This window comes from Zootoca vivipara, chromosome 14, assembly GCF_965207765.1.
Source record: "Zootoca vivipara chromosome 14, rZooViv2.hap1.1, whole genome shotgun sequence".
Lineage (NCBI taxonomy): Eukaryota > Metazoa > Chordata > Lepidosauria > Squamata > Lacertidae > Zootoca > Zootoca vivipara.
In genome coordinates, this window is record NC_142597.1 from 23,462,958 (window position 1) to 23,483,168 (window position 20,211).

The window sequence follows — 20,211 nt, forward strand, 5'->3', positions numbered from 1 at the left end:
AATGCTCACAGCTGAGCCAGATGATGCTTCTTGCTTGCCCGAGTAGAAAAGGGTGTTTGTGGAAACTAAGCTACGATAACAAAGGAGCAATTTACACTCACTGCTGCGCTCAAATTTGGCTCGCCTGCTGCTGGCATGTGCCCCCCAGAAAGTTTTCCAGATGGAAAAAAAGTTTCCCCCATGCTTGATTCAAGGTGCCCAGGGATGTGGTTTTTACCTATATCTCCAGTCCCCCTTTGATTTGCTCTGTGGTTGTACAGGAATTGAGCTCACTGATGCTTAGGATTCCTTGTTTTTATTTATTTTCAGCGCCTGTGTCTTAATGGGAGCTCAGGACAGGAGATCATCGTCAGCAGCGGTCTGGAGACGGTCGAAGCGTTGGCCTTTGAACCCATCAGCCAGCTGCTGTACTGGGTGAATGCCGGCATACCAAAAATCGAGGTATGTGTCTCTGCGCAACCTGGATGTGTTGTTGCCCAAAGCAGCACCTGCTCTTGGAGCTCAGTGGAAGCCGGGAGGGTCAAATCCAGGAGGTCAAAATAATAAATTAAGCCAAGAGCCAGTAAAGACTATCACTGTCCAGGCAGAGTCCCACCCTGAAGCTTTTATAGCCCTTCCTGTCAAGGAGAGACCTAGCGGCCAGCCAAGAAGGCGGGGCCACTGCAGAACCTTCACTGCCTTCGCCACTTGGCGCATCTGTGCACAGAGCCACAGGGTTCTGTTTCCTATCATGCCTGGCCATTGGCCATGCTTGGCAGGGCTGATGGGAGTTGTAGTCCAAAACACCTGGAGGACACCAGGCCCGAGAAGGCAGACTAGGGAGAGCATAGGTTGACTCTTAAGTTCTCCTTTCCCTCCTGTGAGCCATGTATCTGAGTGTATCTTGTTGTTGTCCTATAAAGCTCATGAGTGGGGCCGTTTTGGCCACATAAGGAGCATTTCCTACAGCCTGGATGTTGGAAAGAGTTTGCCATTATCCCATCTGTTAGCCTTGGCACATCTGTGAGCTGATAGTCCCCACCCACCACTTCTCTCCAGCTGCTTCCTGGTAACCAACCCATTTGCGTCAATAAGGTTTGGTATACAGGTGACCAGGAGGCTGAATCAACAGACAAATTAATCCAAGTTAGTGGCAGGAAGCCGTTTGCTGTGCTTTCACAGAGTGCATTCAGGCTTTTGCTTTGCGTTTATCTATCTGTCTATCTCAGTAGAGCCAGTGGCATAGGGCAGCATCACAACCTTCTGCTTCCTGCTTTGGTCAGGTTGGGAGTACAAGGCTGGGGTGGGCAGAGACGGGATTCAGAGCTACCAGTAGATCTCTGGGTAGTTGGCAGCAAATTGGCAAGGGATCCTGGCTCCCAGTTGTTCGACAACAACAACAAAAGGCTCCATCTTCCTCCTTTATGAAGCTGGTGAAGTGAGTGGGCAACTTCTGACCTGCAGGGCCAAACCTCATTCTGTCAATGCAAGGATTCATATTTGCAGATGTGTTCCCTAAATTGGTTTTTTTTTGGGGGGGGGGGGTCCCTGCAACCTTCTGGAGCAGATTGAGGTTTTGGGGAAGAAGGATTGGAGCGAGTTCTGCCATGCAATCGTAAATCCTTTGCTAAGGAAACACGTGCATTGAATACTGCCCACTGTCGACGTCCTTTGCTATAAGCCTTTGGAATGAATATAACATTGACCAATCTGTACAGGAATACTGCTGTCCATGATGACAGTGAGATATGCTCCTTGTTTCTCCTCTTTGTGGTGTCACACTAGGTCGCCAACCCAGATGGAGACTTGCGACTTACAGTGTTGGATTCCTCTGTGCTTGAACGGCCGCGAGCCTTGACTCTGGTACCCAAAGAGGGGTAAGTGAGACGTCGGAAATGCTAGCAGCCAGATTTGTAAGACCCTGGGCGGAATAGTGGCCAGCTCCACAGGGTTGCTGGGAGGATGAATGATGCGGGGGCAGGACTGAAATTAATGCGTCCTCTTTCAGGGTGGTCAATTATTATGCTTCTGCACGTAAAATCTTGCCAGAGACTAATTTTAGCAAACTTACTGCTGCTGTTTTTTCTACACCTCCTTTTCTGTAATAGTGATGTTATTGTTATGGTTCTTTTGCTTTGTTTGGAATTACTTTATATATTTGTGCAGTTTCTTTTTGAATAATGTTCATTGTATGGAGAGTCAGGGGAGGAGGAGTACCTCTGGTGGGGGGACACATTGTGCTCCTGGGTTAGTTTGCCCACTCTGCACTTCGCTCTCACCTGTGGCTCCTAGAAGCTGTCAACATGCAACAGCGGCCACATCCCGGGAAATGGCTTCAGCTGGCCAGCTAAACCAGATGAGGGTAGCCAATGGGTCTCAAACCCTCAGGGAGTTAGGGATTTCTCCTGTATGTGAAGACAGGCTCTGGGAGATTGAGTGGACAAGACCAATAGTCTCTTGACCAACCGTCAAGAAGGCGGTTTCTGCCCAGAGGGCAGTGGGGGGCAGATGGGGCTTGTCAACCTAGGAAGGTAGCCCATCTAGAAGATGGAAAGCTCTGGTCCTAAACCCTCCACTGCCTTGCGAGATATCTTTGGGAAAAGAAAAGGCTAAGGAGTAAACCCTACACAAATTTGTAGTGGGGTCCCTAAGATGGTTGATGGTACGCCTCCTGCTGGCAACTCCTGCAGCCAGGCTGGTGCCAAACTTATTACTCTGCTTTCCTTTGGACTACATCAGAGAATGGGGGAGGGGATCTTGTCATCTGGGCAGTCCAAGACCTCCATACACACTGCCCAGGCTGGGGCGCCTTAGAGAGGTCACTTAGGTGCTGCTAATGCAGTGGTTTGACTTCACCCCCGGAGGCACACTCCATTGTCCCTTGAGACAGACGCCAACCACAACAGCCATTTATTGACCTTAATAAAGAGATTTGGATTGATTGATTGATCGTGTAACTGCGGAGTGAAATTCATTTATGCAGAGTGAAATTCATTTATGCAGAGTGTAAAGTAATGCTTTTGGAAACAGGGAGTACAGTTTTTCTCCACCATGTTCAGAGGGCAGTCTCAGCACAGAGAGAAAGCCTGGAGCTCTCAGACCCTTGAACAGATTCATTGCCCAAGAGACAGGCTTTGGGAAGGCAGGGAAAACCCCTCCCTCTAGTGAAGTCGGAAGTTAGTCCTGTCTGTTGACCAGGAGGAGAGACCTTGTCCTAAATTCAGGGGAGGGATGATGTTCAGTGATGGGGCACTTGTGTTTAATACATGTGCAGTCCCTGGACTCTCCAGGCAGGGTTAGGAAAGGCCCCTGTCTGAATGCTGCTGCCAGTCAGTGTAGGCCATTGGTGGACTCCATTTCCCATCACTCCTGGTCCACATGGCCAATGATCTTGGATGATGGGAGTTGTAGTCCAACAGCCATTGGAAGGTCACAGGATCCCTGTCCCTGTTGTGCACTGAAGGTCTGACTCGGTGTAAGGCAGCTCCTTGTGGTTGCTCTCCAGATGTTCTGAAGAGCAATAATTCTTTTGTAATGTCCATAATTTGCCTTCCCAGGCTGATGTTTTGGACAGACTGGGGGGACTCCAAGCCTGGCATTTACCGCAGTGAGATGGACGGCTCTTCCCCGACTTGCGTTGTCTCCGAGGGAGTGAGGTGGCCGAATGGCATTTCGGTGGACGATCATTGGATCTACTGGACGGAAGCCTACATGGACAGGATCGAGCGCATCGATTTCAATGGCTTGCAGAGATCGGTAATCCTGGACAGCCTCCCGCATCCTTACGCCATTGCTGTTTTTAAGGTATTCACTGGGCGCCTTCATTTAAAGCTTTCGTTTTATATCCCTCGAACATGTTTTTCTCTCTTGGACCAAAATCTTTTGGGCTGGAGAAAGGATGGGGATCCTGTAGCCCTTTGGATGTTGTTGGACTGCAGCTCCCAGCATGCTGGGCTGGGCTGGGCTGGGGTTGATGGGAGCTGGAGTTAGGGGAAGGGCCCAGCTCAGCAATCTACCTTGCGTGCAGAAAGTCCCAGGTTCAATCTTCCGCATCTCGGAGCAGAGCTGGAAATGCCCCCTTCCCTTTCTGAAACCCTGGAGAGCTGCCATGAGTCAGTGGAGACAATGCTAGATGGACCAATGGTCAGAGCAAGGCAGCTACTAGTCTGAGCCTTCTGGGTGTCAGTTCAGACTTGGCACTGTTTCTTGAATCGAAATACACATGGCACCAATGGTGAATTTCCCTCCCAATACATAAGGAGGTAAGAAGAACCTGCTGGATCAGGCCAATGGGCCATCTAGCCGAGCTTCCTGTTCTCAGCAGTGGCCAACCCGATGCCAACAGGAAGTCTGCTAGCATATTTCCAATCAACTGGCATTCAGAGGCGTTCTGTCTCTGATACTGGTGGCAATGTCGCCATCATGACTATATAATAGCTTCAGATAAGAGATTTTCTTCTGGACCCACAGCAGAGGAGGAAAGGATTAAAATCCCACCCTCCCAATGCATGCCCTGAGACCATTAATTATCTGCCCTCCCTGGCTGATAGTATTTGCATTTAAAAACAAACAAACCTGCAACTTAAATGTAGAGCCACTTGCCTCCTGCCTAGTTTGGCGCTCTGCTCCTTGGATTGATGGCAGAAGTTCCAGAGCTTTGGGTGTGTGACCAGCTTTTTTTTGGGGGGGGGGGGTTGGGTCTCCCCAGTTATGCAGATTCATCCAATGATGCAGCATTATCTATCATCTTTCTACTGTATTTTTCAATCTATCTATCCTTTGAAACGTATTGTAAGTAAACTTGATTGTAAGCAAAACATCCAAGCAGTTTTCTAAAGAAATGAAAATAAAGTGCCCTATAGAAGTGCTGGTTAAAAAAACCCAGATCCTTTTAAAAATCAAAATATAATCAAGACCAACAGTTGAGCTTAAAAGCAGGTTAAAACACATGCCGATCTTATAGAGATCTGGAGAGCTCTTGCCTGAGCAAATAATAATAATAATGTTGTTTTCAGGTGCATAGAAGAATACAGTGAAGATTCCTGGTTGATGTCAGTAGGCAGGGAGTTCCAAAGTGTGGGTGCTTTCACACGAAAATATCCATTTCTTACAAATGCAGGAAAAAAATGTGGATACGTGCCAGTTCTGCAGATTATCCAGGGTGAAGAGGTGGAATTGTTGGTTGACTCCTGCCCGCCCCATGATGGGGTCCCTCTCACCCACCTCTGAAGAGATCCACCCACTTCTGGTTCCAGGCTGGCCCTGGTAGGAAGGAAGGTTCATTGACATGACACTCACAGTGAAACCCACGTCACTCTGTTGGTATATCTAACAACGTTAAAGGTAGGCACCCCCAAACTTTGGCCCTCCAGATGTTTTGGACTATAATTCCCATCTTCCCCAACCACTGGTCCTGTTAGCTAGGGATCATGGGAGTTGTAGGCCAAAACATCTGGAGGGCCGCAGTTTGGGGATGCCTGCTTAAAGCTATTGCTAAAATAAATTAGGGTGGGCTAATTGATACCAAGACGTGGGTGGGCGCTGTGGTCTAAACCACTGAGCCTCTTGGGCTTGCTGATCAGAAGGTCGGCGGTTCGAATCCCTGCAACGGGGTGAGCTCCTGTTGTTCGGTCCCAGCTCTTGCCAACCTAGCAGTTCGAAAGCACACCAAAAAGTGCAAGTAGATAAATAGGTACCACTCCAGCGGGAAGGTAAACGGTGTTTTCGTGCACTGCTTTGGTTTCGGTGTTACGCCATAAGCAACTTTGTCATGCTGGCCACATGACCTGGAAAACTGTCTGCAGACAAACGCCGGCTCCCTTGGCCTGTAAGGTGAGATGAGTGTCGCAACCCCAGAGTCATTTGCGACTGGACTTAGTTGTCAGGGGTCCTTTACCTTTACCTTTTTAATTGATCCCAGGGTAGATGCAGAAACCGTTTAATGTTTGTGTACAAGCCCTAAAAGTTCTCTTCCAGTCAGCCAGTTTCCAAGTACCCTTGTCCAGATCTGGCAACCTGATAAGGAAAAGATGTCCTTCTGTACAGGATGTCCTTGCAAGCACAGCGAGAACTGAGTAATATATGGCAATTACAAATCTTGCTTGTGAAACAAGAATTCTTGTGGGATTATTATTATTATTATTATTATTATTATTATTATTATTATTATCATCATCATGCAGAACTTGTCTAGTTAAAGCATCACAATCCTGATTTCAAAGTAGGTACCGTTTTGCCTACGTGGGAATAGCTTCCCTTCTTCCTCCTCAGTTTTGGTCCTGCCTGCTCCATATCAACAGGAAGCTTTGGTGGCGAAATTCCTTCTCTGTTTGCATATGGAAAAACTGTCTTATACCACCTCATCTTGCCCGCTGTTTCCTGCTTGATTGTGATTGGCAACAGCTCTCCAGGGTTCCTGGAGAGTCTCTTCCACCAGCCATATCTGGATTCTTTTTAACTGGAGATGCCACGGGCAGATCCAGGGGCCCTTCCACTCACAAGGCACATGCTTGCATCGCTGACACGAGGCTTTTTTGTAGGGATGCGTATAGATTCTTGGAGATGATATATTTATTAGATTTTATCCTTCCTTCCCCACATTTGTGAGTTCAGCAGAGCGCCATCCCTTTGCAGCTTAAAAGGGAAGCATCACATGCATCGTTGGTTCGACTGCATTGTAAATATCTCGCACTTTCTTCCTTTGCGTTAATGCTGTGATGTAAGTCTGTTTTGAGCTGCTTTATGAGCTGACTTGCCCCAAGAGGTAGCGTGCAAATGTTGAAATAAAAAAACAAAAACAAAGCAGTGTGGTTGAGACACCCTTAACTCTCTTTTTTCCTGCATTGCAGGGCTTGCATTAGTGCAGCATGGCCAAACTTGGCCCTCCAGCTGTTTTGGGACTACAGTTCCCATCATCCCTGACCACTGGTCCTGTTAGCTAGGGATGATGGGAGTTGTGGTCCCAAAACAGCTGGAGAGCTAAGTTTGGCCATGCTTGCGTTAGTGTCCAGTGATAGCTTGGGTTACAGACACTTCAGGTTACAGACCCCGCTAACCCAGAAATAGTACCTCAGGTTAAGAACTTTGCTTCAGGATGAGAACAGAAATCGCGTGGCGACAGCGGGAAGCCCCATTAGCTAAAGTGGTACCTCAGGTTAAGAACAGCTTCAGGTTAAGAATGGACCTCCGGAGGTTCTTAACCCGAGGTACCACTGTATTTGTGTTTGTAGACTAGCTGACCTCCAAGCTCTGTTCCCATTGAAAGATTCTGTGATTCCTTGGATTAGTTAACATCTGGAGGGCGTCACATTTGCGAATGCCGTATTGGATGGAGTCGGGGAGGGGATAATGGAACAGTAATTGATTGCTTTGGATTGGGGGCTGCCATGGCCCTGACTGGTTCTGGAGCAGCTAGCTTGACAACTTGCTTCATTGTTATGAAAAGGGAAGAATCCCACAGGGACATAGGAAGCTGCCTTACACCGAATCTGACTATTGGTTCCTCTAGCTCAGTGGTGTCCAGGCTGACTTGCAGCAGATCTCTGCAGGGTTTGAAACAATTGCTTTGGATTGGGGGCTGCCATGGCCCTGACTGGTTCTGGAGCAGCTAACTTGACAACTTGCTTCATTGTTATGAAAAGGGAAGAATCCCACAGGGACATAGGAAGCTGCCTTACACCGAATCTGACTATTGGTTCCTCTAGCTCAGTGTTGTCCAGGCTGACTTGCAGCAGATCTCTGCAGGGTTTGAAACAGGATTCTCACTCAGGCCTACCTGGAAATGCCAGGGATTGGACCCGGGACATAGAATCATCAAGTTGGAAGGGACCCCTCATCTAGTCCAACCTCCTACAATGCAGGAATCTCAACTAAAGCATCCATGGCAGATGAGGCTATTCAGCTTCTGCCTAAAAACTTCCAAAGAAGGAGAGTCCATCACCTTCCAAGGTAGTCTGTTCCATTGTCAAACAGCTCTGACCATCATAAAGTCCTTCCTACTGCTTAGCCAGAATCTCCTTTCTTGTAGCTTGAAGCCTATGTTTTGGGTCTTGCCCTCTGGAGCAGGAGAAGACAAATTTGCTCCATCTTCCTTTTGAATTGAACCTGGGACCTTCTGCATGCAAAGCAGATCATCTTACAGTCTCAAGAGTAGTGCAATGGGATGAAATGGCACGTTGTAGTGGTTCGGTGTACAGGCAGTGGTGATCTGGGGTGACTTTGGCTCAAATCGCACCTCATCCACAAATTTGGAAGGTAGCCTCAGCCAAACCTCAGTCCCCGATCTATAATATGGCGATAATAACACTCATTTACATTGCAGAGCTGCTTTAAAGATAACTGAGATAATGTACACGACACATGAAATTAATAATATAAATGTTAAGTATTATTGTTTCGTTCATATATCTAAATGGTACTTGCTTTGCTTGGTTTTATTTGTGTGTGTGTGTGTATGTGTGTTTTAGCTTATCCGCAGTTGCGATTCTCATCAAACGTTATTGCTTAAAAGATAAGAGGTTTGCTTTTCAGAATGAAATCTATTGGAACGATTGGTCGCAGCTGAGCATTTTCAGAGCCTCTAAACACAGCGGGTCCAAAATGGAGACGTTGGTTGACCATCTCAATGGTGTGATGGATATGAAGATCTTCTACCGGGGAAAGACAGCAGGTATTTCTTGACCTCTGATGAGGATGGTTCTGTTTATTCTATTTCATGATCTCCCTTGATAAAAGAAATAAAACCTTGGCGCACACAGGTGGGGCCGGCAACAAAAAGTTGTAGGGTAAAGTCCTCCTCTTTGGGTTGTTCTCCCTTCCTCCTCCTTCTCCAGGGTTTCTTCCTCCTCCCCACAGTCAGAATTCAGTTGGTGCTGAGGATGCACAATCCCCATTGGACTGTTTTGGTTCCACACAGTTTTATGTAATTGTTTTAGAGTGTGTGTGTGTGTGTGTGTGTGTGCGCGCGCATGCACACCCATTACAGATGAGATGTTAATAATTTTTTTAAAAAATTATGCATTGCTATGGAAGCTTGAAATGGAAAGCCTGTTGTTGATTTAAATCAGGGGCGGGGAATTGCAGGCCAGGGGGGGGGACAAATGTGGCCCTCCATATTTCTCAGTCTGGCTCTTGCAACTCTCCCTCTGCCAAACCCCTGCTTAACAGCCTCCTTGAGTGTTTTTACCTTCCTGGAATGCGCCCTTGAACTACGAAAATGCATCTTGCATGCCTGTGTGGAAGATAGAGAGGGTTGTGTGTATAGAACCTAGCCTATTGCACAATGGTAAAATGTAATCATATTGTCCTGCCCACTTTTGCTGCCCGTGTGGCCCCTGGAAGATTGCCCTGAAGGGAATGTGGCCCTTGGGCTGCAAATGCTCCCCCCCTTTGATGGAAATAAAACCATGACTTAGTGGCTTATCCTGAAGGAAGATCTCTGGAAGCTACAGGTTTTTACAAGGTCTCTCTCTCCTTCCTCTGGACAGGGCAGAATGCTTGCATCTCCAAGCCTTGCAGCCTTTTGTGCCTCCCAAGATCAAACAACAGCCGAAGCTGTAAATGCCCCGAGGGAGTTGCCAGCCACGTGCTCCCATCTGGGGAAGTGAGATGTGATTGCCCGCCTGGGTATCTCTTGAAGAACAGCACCTGTGTAAAGGAAGGTAAGAAGCACACCTCTACACTCCGCTGTGATGCTTGCATCTCTTCTGTTTGTGCATGGGGACTGTCTGCACTGAAGGATTAACAGTAACTCTCTCTTATGGGAAACTGGGAAGTGTAGTTCTGTTAGCTGTTAGGAAGAGCTAGGGCAGTGTTTCCCAAACTCCAGATTTTTGTTGGGCTACAATTCCCACCATCCCTGGCCACTGGAATGATGGGAGTTGCAGTCCAGAAAAAACAGCTGGAGACCCAAGTTTAGAAAACACTGAGGTAAGGCTTTGTGGAAGCCTGTCAAACTACAATTCCTAGAGTTTGCCAGGAGAGTGCCCGTAATAGTTACAGTGGTACAGAAACTGATATAAATGTGTGCTATACATACTCATTTGTTTCATAAAATGTATATACCTCTTGATGGTGAAGAAAACAAGCAAACCTTTAACAGGTTTATGAAAAGAATAAAACGATCAATTTATCACAAGAAAAATAAATAAATAAAAAAACTTTCAGAAACAATTAAAACAAAAAACAGTTTAAAATGTGAAATGAGCAGAATGCAGCACCTATAACCATGCTAGTTCGGCAGATCAGAGCAGTCAAGTAGGCATATTTGGGCTAAGGTAAACTGGTCGCAAGCTGTTGTGCTATTTCTCTTACAGGGCTAAAACCCGCCCCTTGTCTACGGTGAGGGGCCAAAGTCTCAAACTACTATGAGAATTGTAGCTCTGTGAGGGGAATAGGGGTCTCCTAGCAGCTCTTGGCATACTTAACAAACCACAGCCCCCAAAATCCTTTGGGGGAAGCTATGTCTGTTAAAGTGGCATGACAGCACTCTTAACTGTATGGTTCAGATGTGACATGCTAATGCTGTGCTGGGAATCTGCCTTCTTAAGGCTGCCTTGTTCATTGAAGCCTGGCTGTACTTTCCTTTTAATTTTTTGTTTGTCTGCGCTGGTTTCCTCACCTGCCCCTCTCTGCCGCCGCCTACCAGAAAACACCTGTCTCTCCAACCAGTACAGATGTTCGAACGGGAATTGCATCAACAGCATTTGGCAGTGCGACAACGACAACGACTGCGGGGATATGAGCGACGAGAAGAATTGCCGTAAGTCAACGCCGCCGCTCTCGTTCCCTCAAGTTGATTTGCACGGGAGCGTGCACCAAACAGTTCCCTTTCTCGAGAAGCTTTTTCGATTTTTGGCAAGAGGAAAGGGAGGTGTGAGAGGACCAGGAAAGACCTATAATATGTACAGGTGCAGTTCTATGCACTAAGTTTCCTAATTCTTCCAGCACTGTTGTGTGGCTCGATATCCTTGATGCCTTACCAGGAGCTGTTCAGTGAGTCTCAAAGTTCAGGTTATGGCGGGAACTCACAGACAAGCAGCACAGGCAATATTAGATGTTGCTTCAGGACTGGTTAGATTTCCGCTGAGCATATTTATAGTTGGTGTTGTTGCTGCTGCATCTCTTCCTGGCCTGTCATTATAGATCTCATCCACAGCACACAAGGAGTGTCTTCAAGAGGGGGACTTGGGTGCTGTCACCTTTTAAAGTTTCCAGTCAGACATGCTGCAGCCTCCGAACACGTGGCTGACTTAGGTCACATGGGGTAGTCTCTTTTTTACTTCAGGAGCACTTTTAAAGAGAATGAGATATTTCTTTTTGAAGCAGCGGTAAGCCTGCTTCAATTTGGAATTTGTCTCAATTTGGAATTTGCAGACTGCAAAAGTTGAACCGCTGATGTAGCTTGGGGTGTTTGTGTCTTCCAGCTCTGGTAGGCAGCAGCTCTCCAGGGTTCCATTTGAGGTCTTTGTGAGCCCGGTCAAATGAAATCCTTGACCTGCAGACGATGGTAACTGAATTTCTGGTCCCAGAGCTACAACTTTGCTCCGGCTCTCTGCCAAGATAGGGGACAGGGTCATTGTAGATCATGGCATGTCCAAGGCACAGTTCAGACAGGGAAATTTTAAGGATGGTTTCATGGAATGGCTCCCCACTATCTGCCAGGCTAAGGAGAAACACGCTCCTACTGCCTGGGTTTATTTTAATAAGGCTGCTGGCCTCTCGTGGTGACTCATTTAGGCTCTCCAAATATTGCTCTTTCTTCCCCTCCCAATAGCAACAACTGTGTGTGATGTTGACACTCAGTTCCGGTGCCACGAGTCGGGGACCTGCGTCCCGCTGTCCTACAAGTGTGACCTGGAGGATGATTGCGGAGACAACAGTGACGAGAGCAACTGCAGTAAGTGTGCCAGCACCATGCATCTCAGGGGCTCTTTGCACATATGATGGATTTGCTGCTGAGGCAGTGTGTAACCCAGGGTCCGCCTGTGGGTAAATGCCAGGATCTGTCCAGGTCTTCTTAGGCCCCTATGCCTGGGCAGGACGTCTGGAACACCTTCAGCATACACCCGGGAATCATGGACTCATAACTGGGCTTTATGAGCACCAAATCAGCAGTAAACAGCAGAAGCAGTTGTAGAGGTTTCAAAACATTCCTCATTTATTTCTATTAACTACTGCATATTTACAGATCTGGCTTTGTGAGTGTTACAGCCTCTCACTTAGCCATCTTGTCTACAGAAGATATTAAACGCACACAGCACACGGCAGAGAGCAGAGTCAGGAATGAAAAACAACAAAGTAACAATTCCTAACTGTTCCCTCCCAACAGCAGATATCACCAGATTTTCAGAATGGGAGGGGTGAAAATGCTCACACCGCCAACCCTTTTGGGGCCAGCGGAAAAATTTCAAATTTTGGGAAAGCGCACTGTGGGTGCCAGTCACAAAATGGCTGCCCTGAAGGTGTGGCTGTTGCATCTTAAAGGAGCAGAAAAAGGAGGCAAAATGGCACAGGCATTACACACACACACACACACACACACAGACACAAACACACACACAAACACACCCCGCTGCCCTGCTTCTGAGTTGTTGTTCATTTATTACTTATTTTTATATTTCTATTTTGCCCATTTGACTGGGTTTCCCCAGCCACTCTGAGTGGCTTACAGCATATATAAAAACATAGCAAAACCAGGGCCGGCTCTAGGGGAAGTCTGGGTGGCGCAGGGCGCCGCGCTGCGCCCGCCCACCAGCTGCGGCAAGAAACGGGGGCGGGGGCGCCAGAGCGATCTCCGCACCACGGCGCCAGGGTGCCTGACATGCTTAAGACGGCCTTGAGCAAAACATCAAACATTAAAAAGTTCCCAATACAGGGCTGCCTTTAGGTGTCTTCTAAAAGTTGTGTAGTTCTTTATCTCCTTAACATCTGATGGTAGGGCATTCCACAGGGCGGGCGCCACTACCAAGAAGGCCCTCTGCCTGGTTCCCTGTAACTTCACTTCTCGCAGTGAGGGAACCAGCAGAGGTCATTCGGAGGAGGACTTCAGTGCCCAGGCTGAATGATGGGGGTGGAGACGCTCCTTCAGGTATACTGGGCTGAGGCCATTTAGGACTTTAAAGGCCAGCACCAACACTTTGAATTGTGCTCAGAAATGTACTGGGAGTCAGTCAGGATGCTTTGTTACCTGGTCCCTGCAAGCAGCTGCCCCATCAGTAGGGAAATGGTATAACTTGGATAAGAAATCCATTCTTTCACTGTAACTCAGTACTTTGTATTTGAATTCTCACACTCCCTTCCCTGGGTCTTTTTTTTTCTGCCCCTGTGTTTGCAGAAACCCACCAGTGCCGCGAGGATGAATTCAGCTGCAACTCGGGGATGTGTGTTCGCCTGTCATGGAAGTGTGATGGGGATAACGATTGCCGAGACTGGTCTGATGAAGCAAACTGCACTAGTGAGCTCTTTTTTTCTTCTTTCATTTTATGCAAGCAATAAATCCTTGGTAGGAATTGATAATGACCTGATTATTCTCTGGCATTTTGGTTTGACCACATTCTTTATTTTGTTTTGTTTTTTGTTTTGTTAAAGGCTACTGGAGAATTATTCTGCACTTGTGGGGTAATCTTCAGTGGCAAAACACTAATTTTTCTCCTTTGGCTTTAGGCTCTCCTTCTCCTTTGTAGGATAGAAGTTTCACAATTATATAAAATAACTCTGATTCTCTCTTCCTCTCTTTTTGAATACAAATTCCCTGCACCTCGTTCTAAAAATATTATGAGGAGGGAAGTATGTCAGTAACACAGTAGACTACAAATACTGCAACTAATTCTCACCCTGGTTTTTTTTATCCAAGTTACTATTTATTAAAAAAAAAATCAGTGGCACCACTTTTTTGTCACTTTTGATGCTGTTCAACTGCAGTTGTCCCCCCCCTTTTTTTTGTAAATTCTGTCTTTGCCTGCAGTGTTTTAAATTGGTTGGCAACCTTTGAGGAAATGTAACATTTTTATTATTAGAGATGCACCTTGCCTTAAGTCTTTGGGCGGAGAGGCAGTTCATAAATATTAAAACTAATGATACATCCCTTAGGAAGGACATGTACCTATGCATGTACAAGGAAATTATGGAGGGGAGAAAACAGAATTGTTTGTAAGAAGAAGGAATGGTAACACTTATTCAGAGCAAATTTGCCAGGGCTTAAGCACTGAATTCTAGCCCTAGGATTAAAAAATATTCTACACAAACACACACATACACACAACTTGTTCTGCACACCTCTTGATTTCTACACAAGAGGGGAGAAATTAGAATTCAGCAATAGAATTATCAGTCTCTTGCCAGTGAGGAGAGTGAATCTTCCCCCTCAACAGCAAAATAATTCCCCTTTGGCATCCCCGCCCCCCGATGAAATCGGTGCCTTGATGTTTTCCTCACTGTTTTTGCCAAGAAGGCATTAAGGGGGGAAAGGGCAGGAAAAAGATAAGCTCTGAGGGGAAAGAGGAGGCTGAGGAGATAGGCTGGCTTTTGCTTTTTGTATTTGATGCTGGTGAATTGGGGCCAAGCTGGAAGAAAGAGGGAGGGGAGAAAATAACTTTAAAGCCTGAGGAAAGGAGAGAGAGAGAGAGGCGAGGAGCTGTGTCTAAGTAGGTATGCTCTGAACCAAGGGAGGAAGTGAACTGTGGCCTCTGTGGGAAAGGAGGGACAAAGTCTTCCTTTGAAACCTCAGAGTTTCCCGCCTTTGAAGAACTTACATGCATAACAAACTTGAGTGCCCTGTCACAAAACTGTGGCTACTCCTCACAAAGTTGCTTAGCTATTACGATTTCTATTTACTAGTCACTTCCCTCACGAAAGTCACCCAAAGCGACTTACAATAGAAAATACCAAAACCAATTTCAACAAACGCAACCAATAAAGACCTAAGAAACAGGGCCTGTGCAAATGAAAGACAGGTCTTAAGAGATCCTGCCCCACTAAAAGAGGCCACAAGCTGCTTCAAATTAAGGGCCAAGTGCCCGAGGAAAGCTTTTGCCTGGCACATAAATATAGGTAAAGATGACACCAGTTGAGCCTGCCCAGGAAGAACATTTCACAAGCAGGGAGCCACCACTGAAAAGGCCCTTCTCATGTTGCAATCCCCTGACCTCCCGTGGAGGGGGCACACTGAGATGGACCACCAATGGTGATCACAGGGTCCAGGTTGTTTCATCTGGGGAGAGCTGATCCTTGAGATATCAGGGCCCAGAGCCTGATATTAGAAGGCTCTGTAGGTCGAAACCACCATTTGGAATTGAACACAGATATTTTATTGGCTCTCACTTGACTGTATTTGTCTTCACGCCCCTGAATGCTGTCAGGATGGAGCAGTTGGTATTCTCACAGCATAGGTACTTGAGGGACATACATAACATTGCAGTGGCTTATCTTTCCTGCAAGTTTCCAAGAGTAATAGGACAGCAGCCCATGCTGAAAAGTCCGTTGTTGTTGTTGTTGTTGTTGTTGTTTGTTGTTCAGTGTTATTTTCTTAAGGCCTGTCTTGAAACTATCTGAGGATAACAGTTATTTTAAAAGCAGCTCATCTGGCGGCTGTGCAGGCTGAATTCATGCCTCTTATCAAAAATAATTGCATTTCACAGTAATTCCTAATAGAATATTACTGCCGGAAGAGCATAGCAGCTTAGAATATCAGGAAGCACGTCACTTGCATGTTGGCAGTAAGTAGCGTGCAATTCAATTATGGCGAACGTTACTTCCTTTCTTGATAAATAGAGTCCTGGCAATTTATTTAAAAATAAGGTAAAGGTGCACCAAAACGAGATAGACGAGTCCTGGCTTAAGAGCCAGGGCAAGGTCCATTTGCATGAGGAGCTAATAAACTGCAGCCTGTCCCTTTCTGCCTACCCACTGACAATATGAAATCCTAAAAGCTCATCAGCTTTTGCTTCCTTAAGCCAGCCTTGTGCCTTCCTCCTGTGGCACCTGCAAAAGGTCTCAGTATGTAGACCTCAAAACCCCACAATATACAGGATACATTTTTCTTCTCCTGCTTAGTCCCTGTTTGCGCTGGCTCAGCCTCTCCATCATTGAACATGCCTCCTTTTGATACGTTGGTTTAGTGGGGGGGGGTTATATAAAAGGAGTATTCCTGGATGCCAAGATCCACATTTGGGAAAGTACTCTTTGATGAGAGAACCCCAGCAGAGATTTAAAATCATGAAGCAAGGGAAATGTGGCAATGTAGGCTGTTAGACCGTTAAAATATACCCTTGTAAGGTTCTTTGTAATCAACTGCGAGTCTGGAAACCAAATCTTACGAGAAGTGGTTTGAGGGAGTTGGATATGTTTAGCCTGGAGAAGAGAAGACCTGAGAGGTGATACGATAGCCATCTTCCAATATCAGAAGAGGCTGTCACATGGAAGATGGAGTAAGCTTGTTTTTTGCTGCTCCAGAGGGTAGGACCTGAACCAGTAGATTCAAATCACAAGAAAAGAGATTCCAACTAAACATTGGGAAGAACCTTCTGACAGTTGGAGGTCTTCGCTGGAGGTTTTCCAACAGAGGTTGGATGGCCATCTTTCAAGAGGTCCTTAACTGTTTTTCCTGCATTGCAGGGGGTTGAACTAGGTGACCCTTCCAATTGTGCAGTTCTTTGATTCTGGCATCTCCATGTAGGGCAGGTAAAGACTCCTTCCTGAAGCCCTGGAGACCTGCTGCTGATGGGCGTAGGCAATACTGAGCCAGATGGATCAATGCTCTTGAGTCGGTGCCAGACACCTTCCTATGTTCTTACCACTTCACCTCTCAACAGAGTCTCCACTGTTTTTGCTTTTCAGCAGTGTACCACACTTGTGAAGCCTCCAGTTTCCAGTGCCATAATGGGCACTGCATCCCCCAGAGGTGGGCATGTGATGGTGATGCCGACTGCCAAGATGGATCTGATGAGGACCCCACCAACTGTGGTATGGGAGGGGCTCTCGGCTGCACTGGGCGGGGGGATGGAAGATGGTTTCCCTCTGCCTAAATGGACAGTCCATAGCACACTCGAGGAGAGAAGGAAGCCTTGGGATGTTTGGCTAAGGACTAGGTCCCTTTATGCAGAGTTAGCTAGCATGGCACCCTCCAGATGTTATTGGACTAGAACACCCATGTGCTCCAGCCTTCGTGGCCAATGGTCAGAGCTGATGAGAGTTGCAGTTTGAAACATCTGGAGGGTGCCATGTTGGCCACACCAGCCCTATTAGAAGGTTTCTCTCATTCAGTCCAGCCTTAACTTTATCTAAGGGTGGAACATGCTATGGGTTGGCCTTCCCAGGTATGATTTCACTTGTCCCTTTCCAGAAGAGAGAATGTGGAGTGAAGTACTTCTCCCACTCATTCCCACCTCAGCATTTAGACCAGCTTTTGCCCTTCATGGCCCCTTGTGACCTTTGGCCCTTCAGATGTTGCTAGACTACAACTCCCACCAGCCCTGACCTTTTTCCATGCTGGCTGGGACTGCAGCATAATTTGGTCTACCTATTGGCCATGATGGTGGCATGGGTCTCCATCTTCCAAGACCTAGGCCCAAGAACTCAGTCCATCTGAATGCCACTGAACAGCTGTTGAGGCTGATTTCCCAGCAGCATCAGGCTGACTCCTGTAGAAAACCAGATGCTGGACTTGATGGGACTCGGACATGACCTGCATTGTGTCTTTGTTAACGTCCACAATCCACCGACCTCTAAGGTACACCTAAAAAGAACTCCAAATGTCTTGGAAGAAACCTTGGATTGGTTTTTTAAAAACTCCTGTTCCATTGTTTCTTATCCTTTGGTTAGGGAATGGGAAGAGAGGAGTCCTGGGTGAACCTTGTGAAAAACCCAACCCTCTTCTTTTATTCAGGGGCCATTGGTTAGAGCCAGTGTGGTGTAGTGGTTAGAGTGTTGGATAAGGACCTTGGGAGACCAGGGTTCAAATCCCTACTCAGCCGTGAAGCTCACTTGGTGACTTAGAGCCAGTCACTGCTTCTCAGCCTAACCTACCTCATAGGGTTGTTGTGGTGATAAAGATCACCTTGGTCTGGTTGGAGAAAAGGTGGGATATAAATGTGATAGATAGATAGATAGATAGATAGATAGATAGATAGATAGATAGATAGATAGAGATAGATATAGATATAAGTGATCCAATTTCTGCAATTTCATCCTTGCTGGTGAAGGAAGTCTTTTGTGTTCACTCTTGGTCTGGGCTTGATGTTTATGCCAGCCATTTAATTCTCTACCTGGCCCCGCTTTGGTGGAACATTTTGGATCTATGGTGGCACACCCTGGAAGTTGTTCATCATTGAATATTTGCTGTGTTTGTTCTGTTATTGCAATTGAACTGAACTGAACTGAGCAGAGAAGAAGTGCAACGGCTTCCAGTGCCCTAACGGGGGTTGCATCCCTTCCAGCAAGCGCTGCAATGGGTTCCGCGACTGCTCTGACGGCTCTGACGAAGAGCATTGTGGTGAGTGTGCCTGTGGGGTTGTGCGCTGGGATGATAGGGGGTATTGGTGGTGATCCAGGAATGTCAGGAGATAAATTGCCCCACCACTTTAAACCCTGGGCAGGCTTCATGCATAATGTTAAGCAGCGGTCTAATAATTAACCACGGTTTTATTAAACCATGGTTTACTGTTACATGCAAACAGGCCATTCACTGAACAAGCAAGCGATGAGCCAAAGGAAATAGCAAAAGGAGAGTCCATTCTAAAGGAGAACACTGGACATGTTGGGAAGGTTGGGGGCAGGGGAGGAAAACACAACCCTGATTCTCTTCACCTTTTAAAATTCTCTATTTTCTGTCTGATTGCTTGACTGTCTGCAGAGCCCATCTGTACACGCTACATGGATTTCGTGTGTAAGAATCGGCAGCAGTGTTTGCTGCGTTCCATGGTGTGTGATGGCACCGTGCACTGTCGAGATGGCTCAGATGAAGACTCTGCCTATGCTGGATGCTGTAAGCATAGGAACCGAGAATGGCATTGTTAAAATTGTTTTGCTTTGCTTCCCCCCCCCCCCAAAGTAGGGCAAGGCTTGGGCACCATGGTAATTAAGCACTCTGCAACAGCAGCTGGTCCACTTTTCTCATATAACCTTCCTGTCTTGGAAATAAAGAGCCTCAAGGGCTTTCTCATTAAGCAATTGTAGAGACGTTACAGAATCTCCAGTTTCTGTGCTGTTGAGTCAATGCAATGCAGAGGAAGGGAATCTTTTGCAGCCCTGGGGGGCACATTTCTTTCTGGGCAAGCTTCCAGGGGCCCACATGGCAATGTGGGTGGGGCCAAAGGCAAAAGTGGGCTAAGCCACAGGTGCAAATTTTTACATTTACACAATATGCTCAGCTCTATACTCTGTTGCCTTACAAGGTTCTGGTAAGAAGATAATATATGCGAAGCAGCCTTTGAACAACCTCTGAAGCACTATACAAACACTAGGCGTTAGATAACCCAGTTGCTGGATTTAGCCCCATTGCTTGTAACGTGTGATTGCAGAATCACATAGTATTTATTTATTTTGATGATTTATATATATTGCTTAGTATGGCAGTTTCTAAGCAGCATACAAAAGGGATACAACCTAAAAATCATTTAAAATTAACCATAAAATCAGAAGGAGAAAACTGTTGAAATGAAAAGGGGTCTTCAACATGAGTCGGAAGCTCTACAGTAACTTATTATTATTATCATTCCATATCATAAATTAAAAGTGTTCACAGTATAGTTAATATCATTTAATATACACAATGCATGTAATTAATATACACACAATCAATCCAATTGATATACAGATAGATTTGATTCGTTTAATATTAAACAAAATCAGTACACTAGCAGATGCATGTGCTTTTGTTAACAACTCATGACACACAAAAATATTTTTTTTACGGCTTTTATTACATTTTTTTCTTGGACGTTGCCGAGGGTTGCAGGGTGGTTTGGGCCACTGTGTATTTTAGCATAATACAGATGCTCAGGCTGAAAGGGGAGGACCCAACACAGCCTCAGCAAGCACTCTATAGGCTCTCTTCTGCCTTGTCCACATGTATACCAAATGGAAGAGGCAGTGATGGGGTGGAATATGAAAACATTGCCTTATAACTGCAGCTCTTACATATGCTAGGTGGGGAGGCAGCAGCAATCGCCAAGGAGGCACAGACTTGGATAAATACCATTCGTGGTTGTTTCTAAAACAACAAAATCAATTCTTTTA

At 46.3% G+C, this 20,211-nt stretch overlaps 1 protein-coding gene across 3 annotated transcripts in view; it reads left to right on the forward strand.

The window, feature by feature from the left end:
* Window positions 1-20,211, forward strand: part of SORL1 (sortilin related receptor 1) — a 112,720-nt gene that overhangs the window by 65,662 nt on the left and 26,847 nt on the right. For 2 of the 3 annotated variants that reach the window (XM_088657808.1, XM_035139112.3), the window contains exons 18-28: window positions 310-441; window positions 1,765-1,856; window positions 3,537-3,783; window positions 8,509-8,647; window positions 9,465-9,638; window positions 10,625-10,738; window positions 11,753-11,875; window positions 13,313-13,432; window positions 16,813-16,938; window positions 18,359-18,466; window positions 18,827-18,958. In XM_088657808.1, coding sequence (XP_088513934.1) covers window positions 310-441; window positions 1,765-1,856; window positions 3,537-3,783; window positions 8,509-8,647; window positions 9,465-9,638; window positions 10,625-10,738; window positions 11,753-11,875; window positions 13,313-13,432; window positions 16,813-16,938; window positions 18,359-18,466; window positions 18,827-18,958 — 1,507 coding nt within the window. The remainder of the gene's footprint in view (window positions 1-309; window positions 442-1,764; window positions 1,857-3,536; window positions 3,784-8,508; window positions 8,648-9,464; window positions 9,639-10,624; window positions 10,739-11,752; window positions 11,876-13,312; window positions 13,433-16,812; window positions 16,939-18,358; window positions 18,467-18,826; window positions 18,959-20,211) is intronic. The other variant, XM_088657809.1, reaches the window with a different exon arrangement.